At 35.0% G+C, this 21167-nt stretch overlaps 5 protein-coding genes across 6 annotated transcripts; 2 read left to right on the top strand and 3 right to left on the bottom strand.

Moving 5' to 3' along the window:
* The first annotated feature begins 258 nt into the window (after nucleotides 1-258).
* Nucleotides 259-723, top strand: LOC109175481 (uncharacterized protein ycf20). Its single transcript, XM_019324740.1, has one exon. It carries the CDS (start codon nucleotides 259-261, stop codon nucleotides 721-723), a length of 465 nt encoding a protein of 154 aa, XP_019180285.1.
* A 34-nt stretch (nucleotides 724-757) lies between these two features.
* Nucleotides 758-3261, bottom strand: LOC109175480 (protein SIEVE ELEMENT OCCLUSION B-like). Its single transcript, XM_019324739.1, has 6 exons — nucleotides 3251-3261; nucleotides 3092-3171; nucleotides 2852-2979; nucleotides 1990-2565; nucleotides 1690-1800; nucleotides 758-1489 (listed from the first exon to the last, which is right to left on the bottom strand). The coding sequence occupies exons 4-6, from the start codon at nucleotides 2515-2517 to the stop codon at nucleotides 827-829; spliced, it is 1302 nt and encodes a 433-aa protein (XP_019180284.1). The 5' UTR covers nucleotides 2518-2565; nucleotides 2852-2979; nucleotides 3092-3171; nucleotides 3251-3261; the 3' UTR covers nucleotides 758-826.
* Nucleotides 3262-5341: 2080 nt separating this feature from the next.
* LOC109176191 (chaperonin CPN60-2, mitochondrial) lies at nucleotides 5342-10051 on the top strand. Of its 2 annotated transcripts, XM_019325636.1 has the most exons (18): nucleotides 5465-5565; nucleotides 5661-5685; nucleotides 5797-5928; nucleotides 6706-6865; nucleotides 6954-7129; nucleotides 7396-7491; nucleotides 7586-7690; nucleotides 7804-7890; nucleotides 7981-8070; nucleotides 8153-8233; nucleotides 8311-8379; nucleotides 8590-8667; nucleotides 8807-8902; nucleotides 8979-9182; nucleotides 9279-9384; nucleotides 9494-9572; nucleotides 9670-9776; nucleotides 9815-10051. In XM_019325636.1, exons 1-17 carry the CDS (start codon nucleotides 5528-5530, stop codon nucleotides 9773-9775), a joined length of 1728 nt encoding a protein of 575 aa, XP_019181181.1. In that variant the 5' UTR covers nucleotides 5465-5527; the 3' UTR covers nucleotide 9776; nucleotides 9815-10051. The 2 variants fall into 2 exon arrangements, with proteins under 2 accessions (XP_019181182.1, XP_019181181.1); XM_019325637.1 differs by having other exon boundaries at nucleotides 5342-5565; nucleotides 9670-10051.
* Nucleotides 10052-11508: 1457 nt separating this feature from the next.
* LOC109175296 (myb family transcription factor EFM-like) lies at nucleotides 11509-13895 on the bottom strand. The gene is made up of 5 exons (XM_019324537.1): nucleotides 13529-13895; nucleotides 12999-13351; nucleotides 12561-12837; nucleotides 12270-12346; nucleotides 11509-11988 (listed from the first exon to the last, which is right to left on the bottom strand). The coding sequence occupies exons 1-5, from the start codon at nucleotides 13680-13682 to the stop codon at nucleotides 11674-11676; spliced, it is 1176 nt and encodes a 391-aa protein (XP_019180082.1). The 5' UTR covers nucleotides 13683-13895; the 3' UTR covers nucleotides 11509-11673.
* A 2327-nt stretch (nucleotides 13896-16222) lies between these two features.
* Nucleotides 16223-20128, bottom strand: LOC109176271 (methionine aminopeptidase 1B, chloroplastic). Its single transcript, XM_019325733.1, has 10 exons — nucleotides 19925-20128; nucleotides 19633-19714; nucleotides 18797-19037; nucleotides 18272-18433; nucleotides 18152-18193; nucleotides 17983-18054; nucleotides 17554-17633; nucleotides 17238-17335; nucleotides 16927-16974; nucleotides 16223-16739 (listed from the first exon to the last, which is right to left on the bottom strand). Exons 1-10 carry the CDS (start codon nucleotides 20076-20078, stop codon nucleotides 16594-16596), a joined length of 1125 nt encoding a protein of 374 aa, XP_019181278.1. The 5' UTR covers nucleotides 20079-20128; the 3' UTR covers nucleotides 16223-16593.
* Between the last annotated feature and the right edge of the window lie 1039 nt (nucleotides 20129-21167).

Here is a 21167-nt window from a genome sequence, read left to right as displayed (position 1 = left end):
TTGGATTACATTGTTCTTGTATATATGACCAAATTATTAAACTCTGAAAACAATTGAAAAGAAAAGTTTGTCATGAAGTTCCCTTGTTTTGCTACTTGTTTACTTTTCTGTCTTTTTGCAGTATGTGTCTCTGACATTGTTTTTCTGTCTTTCGTATTACCTGTTCTTTCCTTTTGAGGATGATAATAACTTCATATTATGAATCAATGTTATTGTAGGGCCAAAGAATGTTTTGAACCAACTTTAGAGGCATAGAAAATGTTTTGTTGTTTGAGTTCGACATCTATTACCTCCACCAAGTATGGCATAGCTCCAATCCCCAGAGGAAGATCATCTAGGAGTAGGACATATGTTCTGCAATCCTCATCAAGGCTATTGATCCAAGCTGTGCAAGAGAACGAGGGGCCTCGACGGTTGGTTGACATCATTCGTATTCTGCCCGAGGTGTCAAGAAATTACTTCAAAAGCCCTTCTCGAAGGGCTCTTTTCGGAGGCATCTCCTTGCTGGGTGGATTCTACGTGGCGCAAACTATCTCCCTGTCATTTGGAGCCTTAGGAGTGAACGATGTAATCGCTGCTGTGGTGTGTGTTCTGCTCACGGAGTATGTGACACGGTTTTACTACAGCCGGCCTAAGGTCACTTTTCCTCTTGCCCTTTTGAACAATTTTAAGATGGGGTTTACTTATGGTCTCTTCATCGACGCTTTCAAACTCGCCAGTTGAGCTAACGTAACTTGTCGGGGATATTGTAGAAACTGATAAATAACAATTTGCCCAAGCTAATATCAAGTTTGGAATACACATATGAATAGATTAAAATTGTATGCTAGTAAAAGTTGTTCTCATAATAGTTAAGATGATGACAACATGTGAAAGTGATAAATCTATGCATGTTGTGAAAACATTGAGGACATTCCATGTTTTCAGGGATGTGACCTAAAGTGAGTGGATATTCAACAGCACAACATGGGTTGTGATGCTTAGAAGAAGGGGACAAAGAAGTAATCTTGTTATAACAGTCTTTGAATGCTTGGCTGAAACCTTGTTTGGGCACATTGTCTTTCCATGTTTCATATTTGTTCATCACTGCCAATATTTTATCTGTTAGGTCACACACAATCACTTCTTTTCCTTCACTTAGCAGTGCCCATCCTCCAACTGTTGTACCCCTAGCTTCATAAGCTAGCAATTTTTTGAGTCCTTTAGCAATGTTGTCACCCCTTTCATCAATGCCAATTTCATTCAAATAATTGATTCTTGACACCAACACACTTCGAAGTCGTAGCCAAAAACTCCGAGAGTCTCTACTCTTATGGACATAATCACTTATATTCTCAACCACGGACTTAACTTTTATGCTTTTTCCAACATATGCCAACTTCATCTCCAATTGGATCTTGGAACTAATTTCCTTTATTTTTGTTGCAAATTCTTCAACGCATTTAATGTTATTCCCTCCATATAAGAAAATGCATTCTCCCTGCTCACTCTATCCAAGCAAAGATTATAGTGTTATAAAATGTTCAGTTTGAAGTTCAAACATGAAAATATCAAATGATGCGAATGTTTATTTCGTTCTTTTTTAATAAAATCACTTTAAAAATAAAATGTTGGGGGGTTTAATTATAAAACAAGGTTATACCGTTATATGTAGTTGCAGACTTGGTAATAAGTTGAAAATGGACTTACCCATCCTCTTATCTTGCTGAACCGGGAAGGATATATGACAAGATTAACAGACCAAGTTTCTGCATTCCAAAGTGCTTTCTCTTTGCTGCTTGTATAGTTGTAGGAACGAACCTATCGAGTGAAAATAGTATAACAAATATAATTAAAATGAGTTAATACTTAATTTAGTCATCGATTATAGTACTGTAGATATATAGTTAATACCTAATTTGTTGCACCTTTTTGAAAGTGTTAATTGTATTGTAGATATATAGTTGCAAGTAGTTGCATTAGTAAAAGTTTAGAATTGAATAAACTTACCGATCTACTCATTTCTGAATTAATATCACGCGTCCAATTACTGATCCTTCTATAAAAGTCTTCGGCGAAAATATTGATCTTGTTGTCAATATCATCAATCACATAATTAACACCAGCACGTAAGATCATCTTCTTCATGTCTTGTAATAATGACAAGTATAAATCAGATCCATCGGTAACACTAGGAACATCAAGCTCATTGCTTCCCCATGTCATCATCATGTGGAACGCATTAAAATGAACCAATCTTCCGCGATTATCCAATGAAATAACGAATGGTTCTCCCCCAATTTGGAAGGGTGGAAAGTATGTCTTCAAGACAAATCTTATAAATTGTGGTGCAATCTTTTCCAGTGGATCAACACGATAGCAGCAATCAAATAACTTGAGATTCCAATCTGAGTTTTCATTACTCCACATATTAGGATAATCTACTATAGGAATCCAAATGGTTCGCACGTATTTGTTCTTCCGCAACTGATTGGCAAGAAAGATAATATCAGACACATTTGTGCTTGAAGTTATCATCAGTACCAGTCCTTGGTTCTCGAAACGACTTATTCGGTGGCCACTTCTCTAATTACAAAAAATCATAATCACTAATACCATATTATTTAACTAAAAAAAAAAAAAAACCTAACTAATAATCTAACTTCTAGTTGGGATAATATCCCACTATTCTTCTCACAAAGGTTGAATCTCTAATTCCAAGAGTTTCAACATTTCGGCTGGACAGGACATTTTGGAAGATGTAAACCATGGTGACTGCATACTGAACCAATAAACTAAACTCATATCCCACTATTACAAGGCTAAGAGAAGTACTAATCTTCATTTTTTGTTAAAATATATATTAAATTACCTGATGTCCATAAAATATAGCTTCATCATCTGTGACATTGAAAATTAACTTGAGAACTTCCAAATTGTTAGAAGAATGACTAAAAGCGTGCAATAACGCCTCATAAGATTTATCTATCCTTTTTGCATCTGCACATAACAAACCATAATTATTAATATCATTCCCACTCTTCCGCCATCATTATGAATGTGTATAAATATTGACACCACACAAAGTATGAATTTGGTTTCAGAGACCAACCTAGTAGTTGGCAGCAAACAGAGAGTATGCTTTTAGTTTTGTCAATTAAAGTGGATTCTTCTGTTACCTCATTTTTGGACCTGAAAATGAATACCAATAGAGAATATATAGCACTAATATATATATATGATGATAAATAAATTAGATACTTGATCTTACTCAAAGCTAAGAATTTGATGGGCATAATGAAGAACATTTCTTGTAATCCAATAATTTGCCAGAATTAGTGATTGTGGTGGAGAGGAAGATGAGAGTTGATAAAGATGAACCACACACTTGGCAAGATTTAGCATGAGTTTGATGGAATCACCATTAACTAACTTCTCAATATTAGTGTAAGATGGTGTAGGACACAATGCTTGTTTGAAAATGCCCAATCTTCTGTTCTGATAGCATTGTTGGGGAAGAAGAATATTGAGTTTTCCATATATCACAGCGAAAGCTGCCAACATCATGACAGGCTTAGCCTCCCAGGTGTAGGCTGATAACATGTCTAGTAGACAGATTGTGTTCCGGTGACCATCAATTTCATTCAAACTCTTAAATGATATCTGAAAATTAAAATAGATTTTGAATTTTATTATTGTAACATTAATCACACATCACATCTCAATAAATCAGCTTTCATGCATATTTCATAATAGTATATACATATACCAAATTAAAGGTTAATTGAAGAATCACCTCAGAAGAAAGTTGTCTAATTTGATATGAAAAGTCCTCATGAGTGAGCTCTAATTGTGTATTTAGGCTGTCTTGCGTGGTTTCGCCAAGATCCTAAACCCCATATATATATCCATATAAAAGAAAAGTAATGGAAGCATCATACAAACTAATAAGTTAGATGGTATAATATAACTTCGATCATCTGATCTTGAGATATATAAAATACATCAAAGATAAATTTCAATAAACCTTTTTTCATAATAGATAATAAATATAAAGTAGTAATAGGTGTAGTATGACAAACCGTGTTAATGTTGAAAACCTTCTCCACATAATCAAAAATAAATTTTGAATTAAAATTGATACCACCACTGCAAGCGTGTGTAGCTATAACATGTTCCATGATAATACTCTCATCAAGGTCATCCATGACTTGGTGGTTATGATATGCCGACTAGAATGCTAATTAAGTATGTATTCTAGCCAAGAATATATTGGTTTTCTCTTTTAGGGAAGAGAAGTTAGAGACTACTAGTAAACAAATGGCCGGGCTGGTAAGTTGTGTTATTTATGCATCTTTATATAGCTCATGAAAGTGCTGGGAACAATATGGAATAAAGGTTTGCTTCAACTCTAATTCAATCAAACTTGTCTTCTAGTATAGCTTACTTTTAAAGTACTCAATGTTTGTATGCATAATTACGTATAAACATATATATACACAATATTATTCTTATTGGTCTCTCTTTTGTATAAACATAGCACCCTAATGGAAGACTTGTGTGTAGATACTTATCTTGAACAAAATTTTGATGTGCACAACCAATCATACAGTCATATGGTACCCCATATGACGCCTGCTACCAACATTCTAGACAACTCGTCGTACTATTTTTATACTAAGGTATACACCATGTACAACCCTGGAATGTAACTCTTGGTCCAATTCTTGTTTTTCCTTTGATGCTTCTATGCTCCAAATAATTTTCTATCATTCCATATTGCATGAAAATCACTCAGTTGCTTTGATCAAGTTAAATTGTACCTAATTGAACAAAAACGCAAACAAGAAATCTTTTAAATATGATAATTACATTTTGAGCATAAAAATGATATTAAATATCTAATAAAATATGAACTCATCATACCCTCATAACTAGGTAGTTAAGTCGATTGTGCCAATTAATGATCGCTAAAGTAATGGCTAACTAAATAACTAATGTAACTCTTAGTTTTTTACTAAGAACGTCCAACCTAGTTGTTCGGAAATTCAACCTCAGAAATAGAGAAATGCAGGTAGATTAAACCCACAATATTTGAGTAACAAGTTAGTAGAATTATCTTATAATTTGATCAATTTTTTTTTTAAGATTATAAAACAGATATACATATATGCTCACACATACAATATGGTGTACAAGTATTCTCAGTTATACTAATACCAAATATTTTTTATTTATCTAAACTCATTCTATATCAATAATGAATAATTATGATTTTTTTTTTTAGTGTTATCCGACTCATTGCCATACATAATTGATAATTGTCATATATAGGTAGAACCGTTGCCGTATAGCATTCGAGGGTTTGAAACTTAAACCCTTAACAAGATAAACCCCCAAAACCCTAGAAGCTCCTCCTTCTAGACTTTTCTCTGCCTCTAGTCATATATAACCCCCTGCTTCACTGCAACCGCACTTCTTGCTCTGCTATCTCTTCGTCCACATAACTGAATCTTTCTATCATCAGCGGAAACTTCTCGTCAAAATCATGTATCGTTTTGCAGCAAATCTTGCCTCTAAGGCCAGGTATTGTCTTGAAAACGTTTCAATTCCCATCCCAGTTCTTTCTGAATTTTGCAGAATCTGCATTTTGCTAAAACCTCCACTTTTTATGATTACAGGGTCGCTAAGAACAGCACCCAACAGGTACTTTATTGTTTTCTCAGTAGATCGGATTCTTTTGAAGTTTGGTTTTGCATTGGGATATTCTGTATAATGTGATGGCTTTGTCCCTAAAATGCAATTTTTAATATCCAGATTGGTAGTAGTTTAAGTTGGAGTAGAAACTATGCTGCCAAAGATATAAGATTTGGAGTGGAAGCTCGGGCATTGATGCTCCAGGGTGTAGAAGAGCTTGCTGATGCAGTTAAAGTCACCATGGGTCCAAAGGTATCATTTTGTCTTTAGAAAACGTTTTTTTTCACATGGGGTGTTGTTTATGAGAGTTTCCCTTTGTGTTAAATCCATAAAGTATTGCATTTATTCTTTTTGAACTGAACATTTTACTCTAAAGATGTGATCTTTGTTGAGGCTGTGACAAGTAAAGTGTTTATTTTTTATGTTTCTAACTTGTAATTCGGTATTTGTCTCAAGTGTTCAACTTGAGAATTCTTTGGGTCTGAGGCATTTTCTACTAATCTGTTCCCTACTTATTTCCTTATGGTAGTTGTGCTTATACTTTTTAAGAATATTGTACAGAGTAAATCATTTGCTTAAGAAGCAACAAACTTTACAAAGATCGAATTAGGATGACTTGGCTCAGTTTCTATTTTAAAGAATTTTTTACCATCAATGTTGGGGAGTTTTATGTAAACTTTACCTTAAGTTTTGTAGTTGGTTAGCAGATTAGATTTTGTCTTATCAAATTGTTCCCTTGAAACAAAATTCAGTGCATTGCCCTTTGATCTATTGACATCATTGAATTAGAGAACACTGGATCAAATAAATTTCTTCAGTTCTGCAATGTATTCTATTGACCATTGAGTGTTGGTCCTCTAATAGAGATAGAGATGGAAGGGGAGAGAGTTCCAGTGTTATTGCTTTTGCCTTGTTTGTAAGGTTGGGGCCTTGGTTGTGAATATAAGGGAACTAATTTCTGTGAATGTTTTTAATAGGATACTCTGTTAGTATGGGTGCGTTAACAGATTTTTCTTTTCACTTCTTAAGGGGCGTAATGTTGTGATTGAACAAAGTTGGGGTGCTCCCAAAGTGACAAAAGATGGTGTCACTGTTGCAAAAAGTGTTGAATTCAATAACAAAGTCAAGAATGTTGGAGCAAGCCTTGTAAAGCAAGTGGCTAATGCTACTAATGATGTTGCTGGTGATGGTGAGTCTAGGCCTATTTCAAAGTGCATTTCACATACATGCTTTAGATATGCCAACTTATTAGCTTGGATGCATTCTCCCCAAACCAGGTACGACTTGTGCAACAGTCCTCACCCGGGCAATATTCGCTGAGGGCTGTAAGTCAGTTGCAGCTGGTATGAATGCGATGGATTTGAGACGTGGCATTACCATGGCTGTTGATTCTGTTGTAACAAACCTGAAGAGCAGAGCCCGGATGATTAGTACATCAGAGGAAATTGCCCAGGTATCACTATCAGTTTTTAAGTGTTGTGCATCTAAAGCCTTATAAGTTCTTGGTGCAAAACATAGATGTACATTACCCTGCACTATTGTCTCTGTAAAATTCTGTATGCACTAGGAGTCTTATATATCTGGACTCCCCTTCTTCCCAACTCTCACTTCTCTCATGAACTTATTGAATAGTTACAAATGATATCAAGTTCTTACTGTGTAGATCTTCTATCTCCAGTCATTTTCTCAGTAATGCTCCTTAATTTCTTACACTAACAGGTTGGGACAATCTCTGCAAATGGGGAGAGAGAGATTGGTGAGCTAATTGCTAAGGCTATGGAGAAAGTAGGCAAGGAAGGTGTCATCACAATTCAAGTAAGTGCTTGTATTTGTTTTCTTAACACTATTAACATTGCTAAAAGGAACAACACAAATTAATTTCTTTATGTTGTGGTTGCATCTATTCTAGGATGGAAAGACATTATTAAATGAGCTGGAAGTTGTGGAGGGGATGAAGCTGGATAGGGGCTATATCTCTCCATATTTCATTACAAACCAGAAGAACCAGAAATGTGTAAGTTTTCATAATCTGATGGCTGGTGTACTATGCAATTATTATTATTTACATACAAAGCATAATTCTTCATAAATACTTGCTTACTACTCTGCTACTCTCCCAATTTGCAGGAGTTGGATGACCCTCTCATTCTAATCCATGAGAAGAAAATCTCAAGCATAAATGCTATTGTGAAAATCTTGGAGTTGGCTTTGAAGGTGTTGTTCTTTCTTCAAATTCTTGATAATGATATAGGCTTACTGTAAAAGTTGCCTTGGAGATTTATGCCTCTCTCCATATTATTGTAGAGACAAAGACCCCTCTTGATTGTATCTGAAGATGTGGATAGCGATGCCCTCGCGACTCTTATCCTCAACAAACTTCGTGTTGGAATCAAGGTATTACTTAGCCAAGGATTAGACCTAATCATGATTACTGTGGTTTCAATTATTTGAATTCTGATATGAAAATAATTGGCAGGTTTGTGCCATAAAAGCTCCTGGCTTTGGTGAAAACAGGAAGGCCAATCTTCAAGATCTTGCTACGCTGACAGGAGGCCAAGTGAGAACTGTTCTTGTCATCCCCTTAAATCATATGCTTTTAACACTTGCTAAACAGGTTTGCATTATATTAATCAGGTAATAACCGAAGAGCTTGGATTGAACATCGAAAATGTTGATCTGGAAATGCTAGGAACATGTAAAAAGGTAAATCAATACTTGAATTTGAGGTGTTTTATTTTTTTAAATTATTTTAAGTTTCCTTATTTCATTGGGTAGTACATTTCCCTTCCCAATTAAGAATTATTTCCTTAGTGTATGTGTTCTTCGCATAAATTGACATAGTTATCTGATTTTCCCCAGTAGTTCACTGAATCACTGGTACTAAATTACTAACAAGGGAAATTATTGTTTCAGGTCACCGTATCAAAGGATGACACTGTTATTCTTGATGGTGCGGGAGAGAAAAAGTCCATTGAAGAAAGATGTGAACAGGTTTGTGTGAGAAGCTGCTGGTTGAATGTCTCCATGGTTACATTTGTGTATAGATATAAACAATCAGTATTGTGATGTGAATTTAAAAGCTGTAGTTGAATGTCTTCATGGTAACATTTTGTGGTGTTTATGTTGGCAGATTCGATCAGCAATTGAATTAACCACATCTGATTATGACAAGGAGAAGTTGCAAGAAAGATTAGCAAAGCTTTCTGGTGGTGTGGCTGTATTAAAGGTATGCACTAAAGTTGTCCATCATGTTTTTGTTGCTTATCCATCTTAAGTTAACCAATTTATTTTTCAACCTGCAGATCGGAGGTGCCAGTGAAGCCGAGGTTGGTGAGAAGAAAGATAGAGTTACCGATGCATTAAATGCCACAAAAGCTGCTGTTGAGGAAGGAATTGTCCCTGGCGGTGGTGTTGCACTTCTCTATGCATCAAAAGAATTGGATAAGTTGCCCACAGCCAACTTTGATCAGAAGATTGGTGTTCAAGTTATTCAGAATGCCCTTAAGGTGGGTTTCTAACCTTAGTTATCATTTCTATACAGCTTTCAAAGTGAAACAATCCAATTGTTTCCCTAACCAACGGATGCAATTTCCTAAATGCAGACGCCAGTTTACACAATTGCCTCTAATGCTGGAGTAGAAGGTGCTGTTGTTGTGGGTAAGCTATTGGAGCAAGATAACCCCGATCTCGGATATGATGCAGCAAAAGGTATATGAACGATATTGCATTCCACTGTCCATTGCTTCTTCTACTCTACATATAATAGAACGAAATATGTATGTCTAAGAATACATACATTCCATTCCATATGCAACAGGTGAATATGTGGATATGGTGAAAGCTGGCATTATTGACCCATTGAAAGTTATAAGAACAGCCTTGGTTGATGCTGCCAGGTGAGCCAAAACTCATTTTGTTTTTCCTCTCTCTCTCTCTCTCTCTCTCTCTCTCTCTTTGAACGCACGCTTATCTCTATCCTAATGCTCTTTGCAGCGTGTCTTCCCTCCTGACAACCACAGAAGCTGTGATCGTCGAGCTTCCCAAGGAGGAGAAGGAAACGCCCGCCATGGGTGGTGGAATGGGCGGAATGGACTATTGATAGATAACCTCCCTCCCTCCTTCCCTCCAGTCTCCAGAACGCAACATTTATAACTCCCCGGCATCTGCATATACATACAGCTCGCACTAAATAAGAGACACATTTTGTTTGTGTGTTGAAAGGGAGCACATTCACTGTATTTTTATCAGAGGCTCAGAAATGAATTCATGGTTTTGTAGGACACCAAGGAAATTGTAGTAATTTAGTACTTTGTTTTCTCAAGAGACACATTTTGTTTCCCCTAATTTAATGTTATACATCCTTTGTTTCAACTCCTAACTCCTCTTCAAACAACATTAAAGCTACCTCTCATGAGTTTAGTTTCGTAACTTCAAGTTTGATATCAATGTTGATCATGTCATGCAACTTTTTATAATTTCATTTTAAGTGGACAATAAATCTGCAAACACGTACGGGTCAATGTTTTGTTCAAAGATTTATGGTTCAAGTCATAACATGCCAAAATATGCCATGAAGGGAATCTCCGACTAGGTAAGATTCTTAAATTTTCGAATATCTCTTTGGAATAATATTCTTAATTGAAGATTAAAAAAAAAAATGGAGAATATATTTGCCCAATCAAACGTACGTGTACTACACAAGATGTAGCCATCACAATTCACAATCTTTTGTGTAATTTAGTGGTTAGTACTTTTGTAATTTAATAATAATAGAAGGATGCATATTCTTCTTATGCCAAGAATATTCCACTGCCAGCCTTTAAAAACAAATGATTATGCCTATATATTTTTCCCAACAAATCTTTAATAATTTAAGTTTGTCGTCTGTTTTTTTTTTTTTTTTTTAATCGTTTGCTATGCATTGGTGGAATAAAATGATAAAATTATTGTTATTTCATTAGTTGTCTTTTGTCTTTAATTAGATTATATTTCTCCTACTATGCGTCAACTAAACTGGAATGGATATATACTTTCAATTCTTTTAAACTTACCAAAGAAAGCATTAGACTGCAATCTGTCGCATCCTAAATTACATTCATCAAGAATCTAACATCGGAATTCTACTATTTATCCTTTCTTGATTAATATTCTTTGGAATGATTCTATGTATGTATAGCCTTATAATGCGCTAATACTTATCGTTAATTTTTAATAGTTTTAACTCATGATTTAACAATATCAATTTATTATTATATATTAAAGTGGAACAAAGGTGAATATCAATTCAAAGTCGTCCAAGACATTGTAGCAAATGCATGTAAATTTGTAAAAACACAGGCTAACTAGCTCACAAAAGGAAGAGAGGAGACATGTCTTGATTATTGATAGTCAAATTTCAAATAAAGTATATATCAATCAAAATATATTTGATTTGATCAGTAAGTATTATAAGGATTTATCGTAATATTATATAAGTTAAAACAACATAATTAATAATATATTCTATTACTTTTGATTGCAACTAAAGATAATCTAAGCATGTATAATTGAAAAAAAAAAAAAAAAAACACGTGGTTTGATACATATGAATTAATGTGATGGTCCTTTTGATAATGATATTACACTTAAAATATTAATTGTTCAGTACAAATTAAACATTTGATCATTTACATTATTTTTGTTCATTATACTCCATAAAAAGTCATCTATGTTAACTTTAAGGTCATTATTAAACTCTTCAAAAATATTTAGAAATTTCATGTAAATTTTTATTATTATATATATAACATAAAATTAAGAAATTTAAACACGCTAAGGTAGGAAAATCTGAAATTTGAAATAAAAAACAACTCTATAATTTCTTCTTTATTTATATATTTCATATATAATATGTAACCCATTAATATTACATGCTGATTCAGACGATTAATTGCAAAAATGTTAACTCTTTTACACGTGCACTCGAAAAAAAAAATGTACAATGAAAAATGATTAGTCTTAGGAAGAATGAGAAGTGGTGGTGGTGTGCGTTGAGTAAGAGGTGGAGGGTGAGTCAGAACGCCGTGCTCCGCCTTTCTCACCGGAGAATGGAATTGTTCTATTTTGTTGAGTTTGTTTTGGTGTGGTGGCGACCGGCGCGTATATTCCATTTGAAGTGGCAGCTTCACCGGACGTCGGCGGAGGTGCCATCGCTGCTGCATATTCCGGTGGCGGCACCCAAATTCCCCCCACCACAACAAATTGTGGTCCTTGCTGCTGGCTACCGTTGTTACGAATGGACGGAGTTGGTCTTCTAGTATGTAGCCGATATTTCTGTAACATAGGAGGATTTCATTCGTTAAAAATAATGTAGTCCGTAAATAAAAGAAAATAACATAAAATAGTGGAATATTCTTGTGGTTTCTAGAATACCGCGCGAAGATCTAAGATCCATTCTTGTACAAGCTAAGTAACAACAACGTTAAAGTTCAACTATACTATTTATTGCCATTCTTGGATTCTCTACAGTCTACAAATTAAAGGCTATATATCTATATATTGCAAACTCCATTCCATAATAATAATAATAATAATAATAGTCTATATTCACAAACCTGCAAGTGGCTCTTAACTTCATCATTTGTAAGACCATCCACCTTCATTAATTCCCTGATCTGTTTTGGCGTGGCAACTGCACAATTTATTAGCAAAATAAGATTTAAATGCTAAATAATAATATGACATTACTTATTATTGAAAATAAAATTAGTTTTTGTTTATGGAAATGAATAATTTAAATATTAAGGCGTTGTAGAAATTTAGCTTTATTACTATTTATTCACGGAAATAATTAATTCACTGTAAATTAAAATTTGTGATTTGAGGAGTTTTGTCGTCAACCGTACCATGTGAACCGCCGAGTTGTTGGAGGGCTTGCAAGAACCTTCTATGCAACTCCGGCGACCAGCACCGCCTTTGCTTTCTCTGGGACTGTGTTTCCTTTTCTTCCTTCTTACTTCCACCGCCGCCACCTCCGCTGCCGTTACCCACGCCGGCCGTCGTACTGTCTAGCGTTTGCACGGCGGGACTGCTTGTTCCGGCGCTCTTCTCTCTCTTGAACGGATGAAACGCTCCTCCACTCCCATTCCTCTTCACTCCCACCTTGCAATTGCTTGGAGATTCCTATATTAATCCACGCAAACAGAAACAAAAAAAAAATTAAAAAATACAATAAAATAAAGATAAACAGTACATGTAAAGAAACCTTAGCTAACTCAGATAGATAGATGCAATTTAAGCAGATGAGATGATTGTTAATTAGTTTGGAAGAGAGCTGAGATTACCTCTTTAGGGGTTGGATCTGTGAATGACTGATTCCAAAGCTGGGCAGATCTAAGCCAATCTTGTTTCTTGGAAACCTTGCCATCTTTGGAGGAATCACTGGAATCACCATTATTATTGTTGTCATCATCATCATCATCATCAGTCCTATGATTTGCCGATTTAGGAGATTGTTGTTCATCATCTTCCTCGTCCTGAGATAATGATGAAGCCCTCTTCAAAGGAATAAATTCTTCCAACACAGGACCCTCATCATCATCACTAGATGTAGTCTGCTCAGAACACTCAGATTGCCCAATATTCAAATTACACTCAGTCGTCGTTCCCGACAATTGTTGCTTGTATGCCTCTATCGCTGCTCAAAGTTTCCAAAAACAAAGAAAAATAAATTAGAATGGTTATTTCCAAATTTGGAAATTACTACATATGTGTAAGTATATATGATCATGATCTAATCTTAACAATCAGATGAACATCGTTAGTTCTTGAAAAACCACGTGCGATTATATATATACGCAAATGGGGTACGTACCTTGAGTGACAAGCTCAAGACAAAGGGGGAGTTCACGTTGGAAAACTTGAATCTTGCGGCGTTCTTCTTCAAGGGCTTCAATATATTCTTGGCATCTTCGCATTTTCTCTGGGTAATTGGTGCTAGCAGCAGGATCATGGATGGTGATCAACATGGCTGAAATGGAGATTTATGGTTGGTTGATTTCTTAATTCTTGCGAATTTTTTTTGTTTTTGTGTTAATTGTTAGATGTGTTGAGGACATTAAACTGTGGGTTTCTGTCGTGGGAGCTGAGGAAGGGGGCCGGGGGGATTAAATGGGGGCAGGTTTTTTGTCGTCGCATGGAATGGAAGGATCTGGTGGAAAAAATTAGGACAATGGGATCTAATAGAATCACTAAATGGAATAAACTTTTAAAACCAAGGATATATGCAATTGTTTCTAAATGAGCTTAGCTTGCTTCACAATCCATTTTCTACCATGATGTTATGAACTAGTCAATTGTCACAATACCAACTTGTTTTGTTATTGTACTGACTACTGTGTTCGATCTCAAAGACATATTATAAAGAAATGACTGTCGCGAAATTTAGTTTATTTTTTATATATAAATTTATAAAATATCTTGACTACATGCATTATTTATCATTTAAGACTAAAATAATTGCTCAAATATATCTTCAATTATACCTTAAATCTTTTGATAAATACAAATACGAGAGCATTCCAATTTATGATAACGATTCCAATAAATTTTGTGACTTATAAATTATAACAAGGTTTTGCTACGTATACTGGAAGTAACGTAGCACAAGTATTATTCTTGAGATCTCCAAAGCATGCACTCCGATCCAAATATTAAAAAAAATAAATAAAAAAAATTAGGACCTACAAATTCTATTACTCACTGCAAACTGCAAATTAAGCAAGTTAAGAATGGCATAACATGAGTGAAAACATGCATAGAGGTCGCCGCAGGATGTTGGATCGAGGTCGGGGCGTCACATACGAAAGGAATCTTTAATACTCGTACACGTTTAACTTTTTATTTTCTTCTCTTTTGGTCACAGAGAAAGAAATGTGCTGTTGAATATTCGAAGGTGATTCTTGGGATTGACGTGACCCATCGGCAAACAGATAAGATCAATGACTAATAAGAAATAATATCCTTTTTTTTGGTTGCCATATTTATGATCTTTGCCCCACAACTTGCGGGTTTTGTCCTCTGGCAACCCTTTTAATTACTATGAACTGGCAGAACTGAAAATTGCCATTTCACAACTCCGAGGGGCTAGGGGCCGATTTAATTTCCTACAATTAGAAACACCAGATCTCCAACTCTCAATTCTCAATTCAATTTCTTCCCTGATGTGACCTTAATTGGCTTCTTTAAGTGATAATCTCTACGCAATTTAAGATAATCTTGATTACAATTTTTTAATTTAATACCACCTTGTTTAAAATATTATCCCATATTTGTTTTGATTTGTTTATAATATATAAATCTTGTTAGCTTTCATATTACACCAGAAAAAATTGATTAAACCCTCTAAACAACATTAAAATGTACTCCATATTAATTTATTATCTCGTACATACACTTAATTATATATGTTATTAACTTGTCAAAATAATAGACCACATAATTATTAGGCACACAGTGGGCCATGGTGTGCTATGTTCCAAGATAAATCAATCAGGTTAAAAATTTTTAAATAATAATATTACAAGTCATACATATTTTTTATTAAAAAATTATTATTTAAAATTGACTATTCCCACATTGTAACCGATTATTACTTTAGTTCAACTGGAAATATAGGAAACAAATCATATCACCACCATTAATTATATATCATTGTCATTGTCATAAATTATAACTATAGCACTTTCAATTCAATTAAAGCTGCAAAATACAACTATAGCATGAGTATAGTAGATAATTAGTTATAGTCATTGAATTTATAAAAATTAGATTATGAATCTTATCTTTTCGCTAAAGTAAAATTAATTTTGTTTAAAAAAAAAAAAATTGAAACTGACAAATGTTCTATATGCTAAAATATTAGCAGGAAATAAGGGAGAAAGACAAGAGTTTTCTTGGAGTTTGGTGTTTAAGGTCGTTGTCAACTCAAAAGGGGTAAAAGTGAAGAATCAAAGGTAACATTGGGGGTAAAATTGAATTCCCACAAGAAATAGAGGGTGAAAATGGAGTTTCACTTCACCTAATCCCTTAAAATCCATCACGTGTATATATTGCTTGGAATATACCTGTCGGGAGCGTTGGAGAATCACGAGGGCCTTGGATCTTAAAAGAGAAAGAGAAGGAATCTTTTCAGCTAAAGCGTGCACACGCGCACCAAAGCGCCGCGTAAGGCTGTGGCCCCCTACTGAACGCGGAAAAAAGATGTTGGCTTTTCGCGGTGTACAAGGGCCAACAAAATCGCAATTTCCGCCCGACTTGCCTAGTCTGCGAGTGGATGACACGTACGAATCGACCGTTGACACATTCATCTGCCCGTAGTTGTGCTGTTCGAGTCGGCTACGCATTTTAAATAAAGACTGCACTCTAATCCCCATAGCTCAATCATCCTTACACTAAAATTTTGATTAAGGCTGGTGTAATAAAATAAATATATTAATTTTTTTTTAATTAATCAACCAGTTAAACTATATCGAGGTAAATTACATCTCTCAAGAGACGAGAGTTACGCTACTCCGATCCGATCAATCAATTGTCATCTTACTAGACACAACTAATCATCATACATATCGCCAACTTGTCATTAAATAAACCTTAACAAACACCTACTACTCATTAAATGAATTACAAACATGTGAATCTTCAGAAGATATAATGTTCAATCCATATCCAGATTCTGGTGCGACAGGAACCACCAACATTGTACATTTAGCCCATGTGTCTCTCTCGGTGCATTTGTCTGTACTTCATCGCGTGCAAGTTTATGTGGTGCAGCTGCTCATTCTGCCTGTACTAAATTCGACGAGAAAGCAATGCAATGCAGCATTTATAAGTTATAACCACAATATCACCAGCCTCGATTACTAATAAAACTGACTCGGGTTAGCATTTCGTTAAAATTTCAGCCCCCGTCTTTGTAATCAGAATCGTGTGCTCGAATTGTGCAGCGGGGCTTCCATCGGCTGTCAGAGTTGTCCAGTTATCTTCCCAGGTTATACACTCTGTGCTTCCCAGCGTAAGAATTGGTTCTGCAGTAATCACCACACAGATCCACCCGAGTTAAACCGACATCACATTTTGAATGACCAGAAAATGCAACTTTCTCATTGACATTATGACTATAGGACTTCTTTGTGAGAGATAAAGGGGTACGGTTTTGAGGAAAAGTAAAACAAACACATTACTCGTGCAACAAACCAAAGAAAATGCACTCACCAATTGTAAATGTTTGCCCCTCAACCATGCAACCAGACTTGTCATTACCTGTAAAAACAGAGAAAACCAGTACGTTACAAAGAAAGGCAATGTTTGATTTGACATTCACAAACTAGTGCTATCTTACACCACAATGAGCCAATTTAGGGCCAATAACATTCTTAGGGATTTTAGTGAAGTCAAGCATCTTTAGTTGCATAGCTTTCATAAATCATAATTAGTAAGCACTGGCACCGCAAATAGAATTGATGGAAGGAATGTCAATATGGCATGGCGGTGTGTCAAAGTGAACCAAATTGGAAGGTACTTACGATGATGAAATATGAGTGGCTCAGAATGAAATATGGTCCCAACACCATGTCCAACAAAACGTTCCACCACGCCATACCCAAACCTTTCTGCGTGTTCACTGAAACATAACCCCGAATAACTTTAGAAACAATCAATATCATGTATCAAACCATAAACCATTGTATTTGTATGCAAATTGCACGGGATTAACAGATCTTTGGAAATAGTATTTCTCTATATTTTAGTGGTTTATATATACAAAATACAAAGGAGATTGAATTACAAAGTGCCGGTAGAAGTGCTAGAGGAAAGATAATGTTCACAAGATAAAAACACCTGATTTTCTTCCCAATTTTCCTAAACAGGGCACCATCTTGACAAGCATCAATTCCTCTATACATGCACTCCTCAGTCACCTGCCATAAGAGATTTCAAGATTATAGAGATCATAAATCTATGAGATTTGCTAAGTGTTTATGGTGTAGAAGATGGAAGATAGAGAAAGCTTCATTCATGTATGTTGAATCTAGAAACGTGTATTTACAATAGAAAACTTGCGTAAGGAAGAAAAAAGAAACAGAATGGTTATTCAATGGCTAATTTTTAGAGACAATGTCAATAGCGTGTGACTGAAACAGCAAGCTTTCAAGTTTCAACAAATATCAATGGCTAAAGCTCAACTCTGGATCATGTTTTCTGGCTGGCATGAGTTTCTAATTAAGGAAATTACTATAAGCTATCTCTTTAGTTAGCAAAAAGATATACCTTCACAAGTCGTTTCATGGACTCACTGACATTGCCACAAAAGAAGGTTTTTGATGTGTCTCCATGATAACCCTGACAAATAGACCAAACACCGTGAACTTTGTAACAAGAGGTTTATTGGAAACACACAAGGAATCAATAAAACACAATATGTATAATCACAACTTACATTCAAGTATACTGTCACGTCAATGTTTATTATGTCACCATCCTGCATTATCAGTATTTTTCCTTTTCAGTGATCAGAAGTAAATTGAGTTGGCAAAAGTGGAAATGGAAAATCACCTACCCGTAGCTGGCGAGAGTCAGGTATTCCATGGCACATACACTCATTGACTGATGTACACACACTTTTAGGAAAACCCCCATAGCCCAGAGGTGAAGGGTAAGCACCAGCATCAATAATCATTTGGTGTACGGCTTTATCTATTTCATTTGTCGTTACTGATGGCTGATAATAAACATGAGAGTTTGTAAGCAACATGGCATACTAAAGGTTTTAAGTAATAAATCAAGAAATGAGTGATTTATCCAGGGTTTTAATGAGTGTGATATGTTTCCTGTTATCACAAACATAAGCATTTGGCAATGAATTCCATTCCCCCACACAATAAGTTACAGAAAAATTGAATTTTCCACAAAGAATGAAAAAGGCCAGATGAATGTTTGTAACAAGAAAAGGGCCATACTCTCTTTCAATAAAAATTTAGAATTAGTTTGATACTTGATTTCTCATATTCTATAGTTAGTAGAAATAAAGTAGTCTGAAAATAATCAATATTGAAAATTAAGTAATGGGTGTCAAATATCTTACCCTAACCAATGTTCCTGCATACTCTAGCACCCGGGCAGCAAGCTCACCTGCTGCTCTCATATGAGCAATTCCTTCAGCATCATGAATTTGATGTTCACTTGCGATCTCTGGCAACTCTCTTGAGCCTACATAAGGGGGCTTCAGTATGTGATCTGGCACAGGAAGCCGTGGTGATACCCGCCCTCGCTTTAAAGGCAGCCTTCTCTTAGGATTATTAGAAGAACCAAGAAGTTCACGCTCCCTGTTCCAGCAAACAACGTTTAGTTTATGTTTTCCCTCTTTTCCCATGAAATACGAATTAATCAAAATTTTGCAAGAAGTTAACTGAACCTCAAGTAATGAGACACACTAGTGGAACCAAAACTCAAAAAGACATGGAAATTAATGATGAATTCCAAGGGCTACAAGCAGAATGACTTTTAGGCTTCACATCATTATTCCTTATTGTCAGTTTGTCACACTAGTCAATCATTCAGCATTTAGGTATGAACATGGTGCAGAAACACAGGTTTACAGCTTCTGAACTTGTAATTTATTGCTAACTTACTAAAAGAGATCAATTTCAGCATTCATTTGAAGTTCCTAAATTTCAGAAAACAGTAACTACCAAGGAGAATATATCAATATACACATTGCAAAAAGAGCATGGAGGAAGAAAATTTGCTACTCTATGACATTCAATTGAAATGATGCCATTAATTCGCTTAAAGGTGTTGCCTGATAATCATATATGTCTTGTACATCACCATAGTACAGAAGATCAAATTATTACACATAATGAATGCTGCCACAAGAAAAAAAAAACATACTGTAGTATAAGAAAAATGGAGTAATACCTTCTAATTCTTATGGCCTCTTCCAAACCCGATATTCTTTTCGCAGATATCACAAACCTCTTATGTAAGTTGGAATTTTTATCTAAAATTGAGCACAACAAAAGGATATTATCATCAAGCTCAGAACATCTAAAACTACCACAATTCACAGCTCATTAGTGTACTAATTCAAGATTGGGTAACCCCAAATGAACAAATCCCAAAGACCAAAGCTTAAAATAGCACACACACATGTATATATTTATTTATGTATAAGGAATAAACCCAAGGGAATGCCGGAAGAGTAACGTACCAGAGGGAGAAAGGTGGAGGGAAGTAAGGTGGCTGCCGGAGAGCGAAGAAGATGACGACAGGTGCTTGACGTCATCATAAAAATGCGTCGAAGATTGCAGTGGAGAAGGTGCTGCTGCACGGGCAAGGGAGGAGAGTGAACTCAGCAAAGCCATTTCCGCTGGGAGACAGAGGGAGAAGGGAGAAGAGGAAAGATTTTATTTATTTATTTATTTATTTTTATTTTTGGGGTAGAAAATGGGTATTGAAGATTTTTATGGTAAATGGGCCTTAATATTTAAAGTAATGGGCTAGCCTGTTGAATATTAGCCCATTCAGTCTTAATCCAACATGAATATATATAGGATGACAAGATAATAAGACATGGGAGTTTTTACATGGAAAATTACGAATTCTTTGGTTAAATCAAGTAAAAAATTGTAGATTTGTGTGCGTGTATATATATATATATATATATATATATATATATATATATATATATATGTGTGTGTGTGTGTGTGTGTGTGTGTGTGTGTGTGTGTGTGTGTGTGTCCCTTTGAGAACGTATTTGGTGTACAAAGTTGGAATTATTTGTATAGTGTCGAGCGTCGGTCAGGTTAGCCGAGTTCAGTTCCTGCTCGATTTGAGACGTGACACCGTGACTTACCATGAAGAGATGTGGTAAGTATATTGCATCACTGAAATCTATCATATAGTGTGAATTTCGGTCTTGCATGATAAATAAATATCTCATTAGCAAGTTGTCAAACTAGTGTGACAACGTAGATATATAGTAGTTGAACTTTTGGTTGTCATGTGGTTTGAATCTTTCTTAATGTTGGTGTCTCTTTCTCTACAAGATATTTTTTGATTTTATGCTTTTATTGAGATTTAGGGGTCAAAATCTGTTTCTAATCTCAATATCAAGACAAACATAGATTTTAATCTTAATATCAAGACAAACTATGAATTTTTAATCTTAATATTAGACAAACATGGAATTTTAATTTTAACATTAAGACAAACACGAATTTATATAATCTTAATATCAAGACAAATATGAATTTCTGATCTTAATATCAAGACAAATGTAGATTTCTAATTTTAATATCATGAGAACACAGATTTCTGATCTTAATATCAAGACAAAAATGAATTTCTAATCATAATTAATATTAAGACAAATATAGATTTCTAATCTTAATATATCAAAACAAACATGGATTTCTATTCTTAATAACAAACTTATTAGCTTGTTATTATTA

Source organism: Ipomoea nil, unplaced genomic scaffold (assembly GCF_001879475.1).
Source record: "Ipomoea nil cultivar Tokyo-kokei standard unplaced genomic scaffold, Asagao_1.1 scaffold0688, whole genome shotgun sequence".
NCBI classification, from domain to species: Eukaryota; Viridiplantae; Streptophyta; class Magnoliopsida; order Solanales; family Convolvulaceae; genus Ipomoea; species Ipomoea nil.
This window is presented reverse-complemented; position numbering and strand designations above follow the sequence as displayed.

Bases quoted from the DNA above. Each gene is read 5' to 3' on its own strand.
- LOC109175481 (XM_019324740.1), top strand. From the start codon at position 259: ATGTTTTGTTGTTTGAGTTCGACATCTATTACCTCCACCAAGTATGGC.
- LOC109175480 (XM_019324739.1), bottom strand. From the start codon at position 2,517: ATGATAACTTCAAGCACAAATGTGTCTGATATTATCTTTCTTGCCAAT. The intron at 1,801-1,989 runs GTAAGTTTATTC...TTCACTCGATAG, and splicing joins ATTCAGAAATGAGTAGATCG to GTTCGTTCCTACAACTATAC. The intron at 1,490-1,689 runs GTAAGTCCATTT...TTGCTTGGATAG, and splicing joins TCAGCAAGATAAGAGGATGG to AGTGAGCAGGGAGAATGCAT.
- LOC109176191 (XM_019325637.1), top strand. From the start codon at position 5,528: ATGTATCGTTTTGCAGCAAATCTTGCCTCTAAGGCCAG. The intron at 7,130-7,395 runs GTATCACTATCA...TTACACTAACAG, and splicing joins CATCAGAGGAAATTGCCCAG to GTTGGGACAATCTCTGCAAA. The intron at 7,492-7,585 runs GTAAGTGCTTGT...CATCTATTCTAG, and splicing joins AAGGTGTCATCACAATTCAA to GATGGAAAGACATTATTAAA.
- LOC109175296 (XM_019324537.1), bottom strand. From the start codon at position 13,682: ATGTTGATCACCATCCATGATCCTGCTGCTAGCACCAATTACCCAGAG. The intron at 13,352-13,528 runs GTACGTACCCCA...AACTTTGAGCAG, and splicing joins TCTTGAGCTTGTCACTCAAG to CGATAGAGGCATACAAGCAA. The intron at 11,989-12,269 runs GTTTGTGAATAT...CCTATGTTACAG, and splicing joins AAGTTAAGAGCCACTTGCAG to AAATATCGGCTACATACTAG.
- LOC109176271 (XM_019325733.1), bottom strand. From the start codon at position 20,078: ATGGCTTTGCTGAGTTCACTCTCCTCCCTTGCCCGTGCAGCAGCACCT. The intron at 17,634-17,982 runs GTATATCTTTTT...CTCTTATGGCAG, and splicing joins CCATGAAACGACTTGTGAAG to GTGACTGAGGAGTGCATGTA. The intron at 16,740-16,926 runs GTGAGTGCATTT...TGATTACTGCAG, and splicing joins GGGGCAAACATTTACAATTG to AACCAATTCTTACGCTGGGA.